A 12300-nucleotide genomic window follows, 5' to 3' on the forward strand; every position below is an offset into this window, starting at 1 on the left:
CCAGAGACAACACAACAGACACAGAGTGAGGATAACAGACAGTTCCCATTGGGAAGAGTCGAGATGCCGATCCAGCCATGTATTCACAGAAGAAGGATAGAAACCATGTTCAACTAAGCTACAGTGCCTTGCGAAAGTATTCGGCCCCCTTGAACTTTGCGACCTTTTGCCACATTTCAGGCTTCAAACATAAAGATATAAAACTGTATTTTTTTGTGAAGAATCAACAACAAGTGGGACACAATCATGAAGTGGAACGACATTTATTGGATATTTCAAACTTTTTTAACAAATCAAAAAATAATTTTGCACGCCCAATTTTTCAGTTTTTGATTTGTTAAAAAAGTTTGAAATATCCAATAAATGTCGATCCACTTCATGATTGTGTCCCACTTGTTGTTGATTCTTCACAAAAAAATACAGTTTTATATGTTTATGTTTGAAGCCTGAAATGTGGCAAAAGGTCGCAAAGTTCAAGGGGGCCGAATACTTTCGCAAGGCACTGTATGAATAGATTATTCTAATGAGGGCAGAATGGAATCCATTATGAAAGTGGGAGGGGGATATGAAGAGTTCTGAAGGTATGTTCATCTCCAGAGCTGAGGAGATGGGTTGTTTCAAGGAGTTCTGAGGTATGTTCATCTCCAGAGCTGAGGAGATGGGTTGTTTCAAGGACTTCTGAGGTATGTTCATCTCCAGAGCTGAGAAGATGGGTTGTTTCAAGGACTTCTGAGGTATGTTCATCTCCAGAGCTGAGAAGATGGGTTTTTCCCCTTTTCTGTTTTGACAATAACAAACTATATAAAAGCAACAGTTGAAAAACATTCCAGACCTTTTTAATTTTTCTTCCTGTTCTTTCATTCTCCATCTCTATTCTTCACCCTAAATTGCGTAAAATTGTGGTTTTCGATCTGGAAACTGCAGCACTATACACTACATGCCAGTATAAACCAAGCATGGAGCAGTCATTAAAATATAATCTGCTGTAACTGCCTTTGTACTGCAGTTGACGCCAACAAGCTGGTCCTTTTAACAAGTTGATTCCCTCATCCGAATTACATTGAAACAAGTATAAATATATTGGAAACATTTTACGCATCAGGGGACATGGCTCAGATATAATTGGATGTTTACCTCGAGTGAACTACAACCTGACAGGAGCCCAAATGGACTCCTTTAATACTATCTCTCCTGAACCTCCCTCTATTTCCCTCCCTCCTTTCCTCCATATTCACTCCCTCCATCCTGGTCATCTGATAAAGTAGACTATTGAATTCTATCAGAGGTCGAATCAGAGACCAAAGACAGTAATATGAGAATCCTTGAACAGCGAAACAGGAAAAACAGAATACTGTATTCTTGTGTTTGCGCTTGGAAATCTGGTTTCAGAACAGATTTTGTGATAGGCTTCAACCAATATTCCTACAATTTAGTGTACTGAGATGTTGACAGTCCTGCTTGAGAGTTACATGGCTCAGTCTTTCTCATGTAACAATCTGACTCACCAGAGGGGAAGAATCAAGGATTCAAGAACGGGTCATTTGAAGTAGACACCAGAGAAAAGTTAGTGCTGGGATCAGGGTAAAAAGTGAGGGAGGTGAGGCAGGTGAGGGAGGTGAGGGAGGAGAGGGAGGTGAGGGAGGAGAGGGAGGTGAGCAAAAAATGTTCTGTTAATGTTCTCAAAAATGTCACCTTTGAAGAAATGAAACTATCGAACCAAAACAATACTGAACAGCAGCAAAAAAACGCAAACATCATTAAAAGGTATTAGGTTATTTGGAGTGGATCTAGTGAAGATGAATTGGCACTTTTCTGCATTAGGTAGCGTATTGTTGTGGAACAGCCCAGACAGTGGAACACAGAGACAGAGAGACAGACAGAGAGACAGACAGACAGAGTCCAAGAAAAAAAACAATTAGTGTATCTGTTTACACAGCGAAGCGTCACCACCGTGAAACACTGCCAGCTGCTTAAGCTGCTTACAAGAAGACCAGGAGCACCACTGGGAAGCTATCACACATATTCACATTGAGACCTGACCCTGTCGTGTCTGGCTTCCAATAGATAACTCCTATTCCAAGAATGTGTGTGCGCCATTCAGATGGTGAATGGGCAAGACAAAAGATTTAAGTGCCCTTGAACAAGGCGCACCGGTTTGAGTGTGTCAAGAACTGCATCACAGTTGGGTTTTTCATGGTTTACAATTTCCTGTGTGTATCAAGAATGGTCTGGTACCCAAGGGACATCCAGCCAACTTCACACAACTGTAGGAAGTGTTGGAGTCAAAATGGGCCAACATCCCTGCGGAACACTTTCGATACCTTGTTTGAGTCCATGCCCCAACGGATTGAGGCTGTTCTGAGGGCAAATGGGGGGGGGGGGGGGGGGGGGGGGTGCAACTCAATATTAGGATGGAACATTAGGTTCCTAATGTTTTTTCCACTCCGAGTAGATATTCCCTATTAACGGAAAAGCTATCTATGTTCATGGTTATGGTGTCTTGTTTCACAGGCTTAGAAAAAGTTTAATGGAAGATACTTAAATCTTCTTAAGAGAAAACTATTCTTTGTATTGAATACCTGGGGCACTTTTTCTTATACAGTTTTGTCATCCTTCTCACTTTGTTATCTCCCAGTGAGCCTCAGAGCTTACTGCGGTGCCACTACGGATATTACTGCCCAGAGGAGAAGAGGAGGCAGAGGGTTCAGCCAAGCTTCAAGGATTATGTGGTGATTTGGACCCCTGGCACTGACTCTCCTTCCTTCCTTCCTTCTCTGTCTTTTCTCTTCCCTTCTTTCTCGTGAGTGACCTTTAATGATGTCTCTGCCCGTGTGTTCAGGGGGGGACTGGGGAGAAGTCACGCTCCTCTCTCTGAGCTGCCATTTAGAGGGCTGCGATGAGGAGAGGTATAGCGGGGCCAAGCAGCCATTCTGGATCCCAGGGAGAGACGCCGAGAGCATTCGGGCTCCATGCATTGTGGAAGGCCATAGTCGCAGTCACACAGCAGAGGATAGGCAGCGGCTCCCTGCACAGTGAAACGCCATTCACAATCACACAAACATCAGTGGCTAAGCAGTGGCGACATGGGTCATATGCTGACCTGCACCACCAGTCAAAATATAACCCCTAGCACTGATGAGGAGGCAGAAACAAACAGCCATGCACTAGAGACAAACTAGGCTTAGACTAGGGTCAATGCTTGAAATGCTACAGGGTATGACTGTACAGCCATAGTAATTCAATATGAGCTGCATTAGAGCCTGGCGTACTTACTTACCGTAGCACATTTTCCTCTCAGAATTTGTATGGCTTTTTTATAAATTTTTTCACAAAACAGTATTTACCATTAATGTCCGCAGTCGTCGATATAGCCCCTCATGATTTATATACTGAGAACATTAACAATGCATTAACTCATGAAACTGACAGACACTAAACAGTTATACTGTATCCATCTAGTGAAAATGAACATCAGCAATTTATTTAGTTGCCTGTTCACAATTATTCATCAGCATTATATTTCCACATGAGAAAATCTGCCGTTCAGGAGAGGATGGGTGGCTCTCCCTCATAACAAAGTCACAAATTAGAAACGTTTTATATGCTAATTAAAATAGTGACTCAAAGATGATATAAATGTGTCCTGTAGCATTAATAAATTGTGAAATGGGGAGTAATTGCCATGTAATTCGGCAGAGTAGCGTAGAAAATCTGCACTTTGAATCCCACCAATTTGCCCTTTTGTCCATTTAAAACCACTAGGGTATACATATAAAACGCTTTTCCACACCACTTATTTATCCCAGTGTTTTAAAGGCCCAGAGACACACACTCAAACACAGGGGAGTCATTAAGGGGAGTCATTGTTTTAAAGGCCTAGAGACACACACTCAAACACAGGGGAGTCATTAAGGGGAGTCATTGTTTTAAAGGCCTAGAGACACACACTCAAACACAGGGGAGTCATTAAGGGGAGTCATTGTTTTAAAGGCCTAGAGACACACACTCAAACACAGGGGAGTCATTAAGGGGAGTCATTGTTTTAAAGGCCTAGAGACACACACTCAAACACAGGGGAGTCATTAAGGGGAGTCATTGTTTTAAAGGCCTAGAGACACACACTCAAACACAGGGGAGTCATTAAGGGGAGTCATTGTTTTAAAGGCCTAGAGACACACACTCAAACACAGGGGAGTCATTGTTTTAAAGGCCCAGAGACACATTCTCAAACAAAGGGGAGTCATTAAGTGGAGTCATTGTTTTAAAGGCCCAGAGACACATGCTCAAACACAGTCATTCATAGTGGGTGGATGAAGCATAGAGTTGCACCAAGTACTTAGAAGGAATTAGGTTACTATGGAAATATATATTAATTAAACATAATTACATGCATATTATATTCTGGAGATTAACTTCCAAGGCCTACATATTAGTATTGGAAAATGGAGTGAGAGATCTCCTATCTCATCTATCAAAGAGTAGTTATGTGTGAAGTTGATGGCCTTTATAGTGAAGGTTTGACGGCTGCTTTGTAGACCTCAGAGATGTGGCATAGAATGCCCCCAGTTAGGAGAGAAGAAGAATCCATGATTAAACACACAGCGCCAAGAGGAGAGAAAATGAATGAGGGACAGAGAGATGGAACTGTGAAAATGAAGGACTGTGATTGACATGTCACTCTTCCTCTAATCACTCTCTTCATCAATCCAGACACAAGCGGAGGGTTCTGAGGAGGATGGTTCCAATGAATGCCAAGCACTGTGTCCTCATGGGAGAAGTAGCATGTCTTTTGGGAAAAGCAAACTGCTCTGCTGATTAATGGACACCTGTGAAGGGGGCATTTCTATCTGATGGCAGGGCCAAATAGGATTGCTTGGCTACTGAAGTGCTAGTGACCGTCAGTCTTGAGATCTGGTGTCCTACTCACATGGAACAGCCGTTAACGAGCAGGCACATGTGGAGTAGACAGGAAACTCTGAGAAAAAAGGGGGGAAGCCCGGGGCGTTACTACTCACAGGGAATGGTGCGCAGGTACAGGTTATCCCTGATCACCTGCTGGAGCTTGTGGTCCAGCGAACCTTTCTGGAACTGCAGGCTGAGGTAGTGACGCAGGTCTGTATTCAGAACCTTGCCTGTGGAGAGGAGAAACATCTGGGTCAGCACAGTACAATGTCGGAGGGAACACACACCACACACAGGACATTCACAAAACGTAATTTAGACCATCCTCCAACATTCTTAAACAGTTGGGAACTCTAAACGCATAACCACCAGTGGGTAAATGAGAAAGATCCATCATCCCTTTCAAAACTATCTGACAGGTACCGGTGACTGTGATGGAAAGCATGCCCCCAGCGAGAGTGTGTGTAGGAGGACAGTTTAGACATTTCTGGGCTGTGTGACAGCATTGTTGTTCGGGGGGGGGGGGGGGGGGGGGGGGGGGGGCTATAGGCTCCGTTGGTAGAGGAACTGTCATGTGAGACAAAGGTGAAAAATTAATTGGCTTGAATCACCAAGTATCCAGATGCATACATGAATAACAGGAGAACATAACACAATGGCTGGCAGTGTTGCTGCCTTGGAGGAACAACAGAAGTTTAGGCAGATGGAGGACGTTTGGGGGATGTTCTTCATCCTGAAGGAGGAGGGAAATCCAGGCATCCCCTCGGGGGGGGGGGGGACGACACATTCTCTGGTGTGTGAACAGGATCCCTCTCTGAGTATCAGCTCAGGCTCCAGCGGTTTGTTCTTTAGAAGTGTGTGTGAGAGAGAGAGATGCAAGGCATCTTCCTCAGGGTGGGGAGGATGTGCTTTGACAGGACCCCAGTTATAGTGTTGTTAGAATCAATACCCATTGTTTCTCTGTTTCTCAATAACAGAATAAGTGATTTCTTGATTAGGTCTCATCGCAACAAAGTCTGCTGAGATGTTGTATGCCCCATATACAGTGCATTGCGAAAGTATTCGGCCCCCTTGAACTTTGCGACCTTTTGCTACATTTCAAGCTTCAAACATAAAGATATAAAACTGTATTTTTTTGTGAAGAATCAACAACAAGTGGGACACAATCATGAAGTGGAACGACATTTATTGGATATTTCAAACTTTTTTAACAAATCAAAAACTGAAAAATTGGGCGTGCAAAATTATTCAGCCCCTTTACTTTCAGTGCAGCAAACTCTCTCCAGAAGTTCAGTGAGGATCTCTGAATGATCCAATGTTGACCTAAATGACTAATGATGATAAATACAATCCACCTGTGTGTAATCAAGTCTCCGTATAAATGCACCTGCACTGTGATAGTCTCAGAGGTCCGTTAAAAGCTCAGAGAGCATCATGAAGAACAAGGAACACACCAGGCAGATCTGGGGTTGCTGTACATAACTTTAACCCATTGTTTAAGAGATTCACCAAAATTAAAGTATTCCAGGCATTTATATATAAATTCTAATCGTACTTTATCAAACTCCTGTTCAAAATCAGCTATGAAGACCAAACCTGGTATCTTCAATGTTCCATAATGTTCAATTGTTTCAAGTAATTGTTGTTCCGACCTTGAATATGTGGACATCTATAAGTACCTAGGTGTCTGGCTAGACTCTAAACTCTCCTTCCAGACCCATATCAAACATCTCCAATCGAAAATCAAATCAAGAGTCGGCTTTCTATTCCGCAACAAAGCCTCCTTCACTCACGCCGCCAAACTTACCCTAGTAAAACTGACTATCCTACCGATCCTCGACTTCGGCGATGTCATCTACAAAATTGCTTCCAACACTCTACTCAGCAAACTGGATGCAGTTTATCACAGTGCCATCCGTTTTGTCACTAAAGCACCTTATACCACCCACCACTGCGACTTGTATGCTCTAGTCGGCTGGCCCTCGCTACATATTCGTCGCCAGACCCACTGGCTCCAGGTCATCTACAAGTCCATGCTAGGTAAAGCTCCGCCTTATCTCAGTTCACTGGTTACGATGGCAACACCCATCCGTAGCACGCGCTCCAGCAGGTGTATCTCACTGATCATCCCTAAAGCCAACACCTCATTTGGCCGCCTTTCGTTCCAGTTCTCTGCTGCCTGTGATTGGAACGAATTGCAAAAATCGCTGAAGTTGGAGACTTTTATCTCCCTCACCAACTTCAAACATCTGCTATCTGAGCAGCTAACCGATCGCTGCAGCTGTACATAGTCTATTGGTAAATAGCCCACCCATTTTCACCTACCTCATCCCCATACTGTTTTTATTTATTTATTTTTCTGCTCTTTTGCACACCAATATCTCTACCTGTACATAACCTTCTGATCATTTATCACTCCAGTGTTAATCTGCATAATTGTAATTATTTGCCTACCTTCTCATGCCTTTTGCACACAATGTATATATAGACTCCCCTTTTTTCTACTGTGTTATTGACTTGTTAATTGTTTACTCCATGTGTAACTCTGTGTTGTCTGTTCACACTGCTATGCCTTATCTTGGCCAGGTCGCAGTTGCAAATGAGAACTTGTTCTCAACTAGCCTACCTGGTTAAATAAAGGTGAAATAAAAATAAATAAATAAAAAGTATATTATTTCCAATATATCGTCCATGTAAAAAACCTATCTGATCAGAATGAACAATATCTGGTATGACCTTTTTTATTCTATATGCTATGCATTTCGCCAGGATTTTCGCATCACAACATTGAAGTGTTAGAGTTTTTAAATGGACTGGATCTTTATACTTACCACCTGGGTCCTGTCACAGTAGTAATGAAATCAGAGCATCTTGTTAAGTACCTGAAAGTCTACCATTTGTATAAGAGTAATTAAAACATGCTAATAATGGATCTTTGAGTACATCAAAAAAGGCCTGATAAACCTCTACTGGTATACCGTCAAGCCCTGGTGTTTTTCCAGACTGAAAATATTTTATTGCCTCAAAAAGTGCCTCTTCTGTAAGTTGGCCTTCACACCGGTCTTTCTGTAAATGTGTTAATTTTACATTATTATTAGGAAAGAAATCCTTACAGTTAACATCTTTCAGTGAAAATGGAGGAGACTGAAAATAAAACATTAGCTTAAAATATTTTGCTTCCTCTTTCAAAATATAATTTGGTGAATCATGGATAACTCCATTTGTAATGAGTTTCTGTAAATTATTTTTGGTGGAATTTCTGTGTTGAAGATTCAAGAAAATGTTTGTCCATTTTCCCCCATTTTCTATCCAATTTGTTTCATTTTTGTAATACATTACACTTGATCGTTCTTGAATAAGTACCTCCATTTCTTTTTGTTTGTCCTCTAACCTATTTTGTGCCTCTAAAGTACAGTTTCCATTACCATCTACCGGCGCTGTTACTTCCTCTATTTCCTTTATTAGTCTAATCTCTTTTGACCTAAACTGCTTTTGTTTAAATGATGAGTATTGCATTGAATGGCCTCTAGAAGTACATTTGAAAGTGTCCCATACAATAAGGGGTTCTGCTGTGCATATGTTGTACAAAAAAGTCAGTTATGAATTATTTTGTTTAAGTTAAGAACAAATTGTTGTCCAATAGGCTTTGATTAATTTTCCAATATCCCCGTCCACGTGGAAATTTTGTAAGAGTTATATGGAGGCCAATTAGATGGTGGTCTGATCTCCTATAAATTATTATTTTTTTTTTTTTTTTTGATGCCAGCAAGAACAAGACTAGGAAGTAATCAAGATGGCTGCTTTAAGCCTCCTCCATGTATATCTCCCTAGGTCAGGGTTTTTCACCTTCAGCAGGGACAGGGAAGATGGTTAAAATTGATGGTAAGATGGATGGAGCCACATACAGGACCATTCTGGAAGAAAACCTGATGGAGTCTGCAAAAGACCTATATCTCCCTAGGTCAGGGTTTTTTCTTCAGCAGGGACAGGGAAGATGGTTAAAATTGATGGTAAGATGGATGGAGCCACATACAGGACCATTCTGGAAGAAAACCTGATGGAGTCTGCAAAAGACCTGAGAGTGGGACGGAGATTTGTCTTCCAACAAGACAATGATCCAAAACATAAAGCAAAATCTACAATGGAATGGTTCAAAAATAAACATATCCAGGTGTTAGAATGGCCAAGTCAAAGTCCAGACCTGAATCCAATCGAGAATCTGTGGAAAGAACTGAAAACTGCTGTTCACAAATGCTCTCCATCCAACCTCACTGAGCTCGAGCTGTTTTGCAAGGAGGAATGGGAAGAAATGTCAGTCTCTCGATGTGCAAAACTGATAGAGACATACCCCAAGCGACTTACAGCTGTAATCGCAGCAAAAGGTGGCGCTACAAAGTATTAACTTAAGGGGGCTGAATAATTTTGCACGCCCAATTTTTCAGTTTTTGATTTGTTAAAAAAGTTTGAAATATCCAATAAATGTCGTTCCACTTCATGATTGTGTCCCACTTGTTGTTGATTCTTCACAAAAAAATACAGTTTTATATCTTTATGTTTGAAGCCTGAAATGTGGCAAAAGGTCGCAAAGTTCAAGGGGGCCGAATACTTTCGCAAGGCACTGTATCAACTAGTTATAATGTATCCATAATCTTTGTGATCTCCTTAAGTGCTTGAGGGTGATAGTTTGTAGAATGACTTCCTTTACGATCCATTGAGGTACTTAAAACCGTATTATAATCTCCCACCATAATAATAGATTATTTTGTTGCTTGTGAGCTCAATATATTATTATATATATTTTCAAAAAAGTGTGGATCATCATTATTTGCCCTATATAGATTGATTAGACTTCATATTTTTTATATTGAGATGTATTTTTTAAATGTAATTATGTAGCCTTTTGGAAGTGGGGTACGGGGCACATCGTCTCTCCACTATTTCATGAGGAAATTGTTCATTAATAGAGAATGGGGTGTTCTTCAATTCCCTACCCTGTTGTAACAAGGCAATTTTCCTTTTGTGGTGGGTTGCTCTGCCACCAAAACGGTGAGCTCTTTGAAAATCAATTGTTTCCACCTGTTCGTCCATCATCTTGAGATTAAGTTTCATGAATAAATACCATTTAAATGTAGTTGTTTGTTTGCGTTGGATATATTTACCATATCATACGGAGAGAGAAACATAAACCTTTTACCTTATAAATAGACATAATTGCAAATGATTAAATCCTTCAAATATAAATATAAAAACGATTTAGTTCCGAATTGAACTTTAATTAAATGAGTTGACTCACACATGGGATGAAATCACTGAACAACAAAATAAAGGGAATATTGAATGATCCCCAACGATCCATCGCATCTCTCAAAAACGTTAGTCTAAAAACTAAACTTTGGTTGTCTTCCTCTCAGGCTCCTCAATGTCCACCTCATGAACATGAGACTCCGAGGCCTCATCTGTCACTTTCCAACCTTGTTGAGGATGGCTCGTTGTCAGGCTCAAAAAGCCTCAAATTTTCATCCTTTGTAATGGTCAGCCTGTAGTGTGCTTTGGTGTGTGTGGTCCCAAACAAGGACCAGTTGCACGCTGAGGTGGCTGACGTTGGTGGGAGTTGGAGGATGATGGAGCCAACAGGGGAAAGAGTCTCAGATCCACAAAGTCCCTTCCACCAGGTGGCTGATGAGATATGTTGGCACGACTACCATATTGCATCTCCATCCCAAAGCCCTTGGAAGTGTACTTCGCCAGACTGCCAAGAACCTTGCCCTCATCCAGGCCAAAGTGGCGAGACACGGTAGTGATGACACCATAGGCCTTGTTGATCTCTGCACCAGACATGATGCTCTTGCCAGCATACTTGGGGTCCAACATGTACGCTGCGGCGTGTATGGGCTTCAGGCAGAAGTCTTCACGCTTTTGAATATATTTCAGAATTGCAGTTTCCTCTCCTTGGAGCATCAGTGAAGTGGGCAGGGCAGTACAGATTTCTTCTCTTACATCTGCAAGCAGAGTCTGAACATCAGGCAGGATGGCATTGTCTCCCTCAATCCGTGTAATGGTTACCGCTATAGGTTTCAGGAGTTTCAGGCTGCTTACCACTCTCTCCTAAAATGCATCATCCAGGAGGATCCTCTTGATAGGGCTATCCATATCAGCAGACTGTGATATGGCTATTTCTTGGAGAGACTCCTTCCCCTCCAGGAGACTGTCAAACATGATAACACCACCCCAATGGGTGTTGCTGGGAAGCTTCAATGTGGTGCTCTTATTCTTCTCACTTTGCTTGGTGAGGTAGATTGCTGCTATAACTTGATGACCCTTCAGATACCTAACCATTTCCTTGGCTCTCTTGTAGAGTGTATCCATTGTTTTCAGTGCCATGATGTCCTTGAGGAGCAGATTCAGTGCATGAGCAGCACAGCCAATTGGTGTGATGTGAGGGTAGGACTCCTCCACTTTAGAACAAGCAGCCTTCATGTTCGCAGCATTGTCTGTCACCAGTGCAAATACCTTCTGTGGTCCAAGGTCATTGATGACTCCCTTCAGCTCATCTGCAATGTAGAGACCGGTATGTCTGTTGTCCCTTGTGTCTGTGCTCTTTTAGAATACTTGTTGAGGGGTGGAGATGATGTAGTTAACTATTCCTTGCCCACGAACATTCGACCACCCATCAGAAATGATTGCAATACAGTCTGCTTTCTCTATGATTTGCTTGACCTTCACTTGAACTCTGTTGAACTCTGCATCCAGCAAATGAGTAGATAAAGCATGTCTGGTTGGAGGGGTGTATGCTGGGTGAAGAACATTCAGAAATCTCTCCCAATACACCTTGCCTGTGAGCATCAGAGGTGATTCAGTTGCATACACAGCTCAAGAAGAGCGTTCCTCCATTGAGTCAAAAAACCTGATTCCAGGAAGACCATGCGCTGTCGCTATCGATAAGGTGTCTGATTAATCATGTTCACCTCAAATAGAGGTCAGAGGTTGCTTGTTGTGTGCGCTGAGTGAACATTATGCACTTGGCCAGATTATTCTGCATCTTTGTTGCATTCTTCACATATGATTTGGCACAGCAAATGTACACAGCTTTTCCTTCTACATTAGCTGCAGTGAAATGTATCCACACATCAGATAGTGCCCATGGCATTTTCCTGTAAAGATTAGAAAAAATACAAAATTGAAACCACTCCTCAGTTAGCAGGCTCAGCTAAAACCCACATGGTAGCAAAAACTAACTAGCAGAAATTGTTAACAAGTTAGAAATGCTTTAAACACACTTTGCTGTAGGTTACTATTTAACAAAAAAATCATATAAAATATATTCACCCCACCCAGTATTGTAATCAAAACTTACCAGAAAGCATGTAGTCCTTGGCTCAGACAGTGTAGTAGAATCAT

At 41.8% G+C, this 12300-nt stretch overlaps 1 protein-coding gene across 2 annotated transcripts in view; it reads right to left on the bottom strand.

Moving 5' to 3' along the window:
* Positions 1-12300, bottom strand: part of LOC110531231 (membrane-associated guanylate kinase, WW and PDZ domain-containing protein 3) — a 262300-nt gene that overhangs the window by 89672 nt on the left and 160328 nt on the right. For both annotated transcript variants that reach the window (XM_036988576.1, XM_036988577.1), the window contains exon 2: positions 5016-5132. In XM_036988576.1, coding sequence (XP_036844471.1) covers positions 5016-5132 — 117 coding nt within the window. The remainder of the gene's footprint in view (positions 1-5015; positions 5133-12300) is intronic.

This window comes from Oncorhynchus mykiss, chromosome 9, assembly GCF_013265735.2.
Source record: "Oncorhynchus mykiss isolate Arlee chromosome 9, USDA_OmykA_1.1, whole genome shotgun sequence".
Taxonomy (NCBI): domain Eukaryota; kingdom Metazoa; phylum Chordata; class Actinopteri; order Salmoniformes; family Salmonidae; genus Oncorhynchus; species Oncorhynchus mykiss.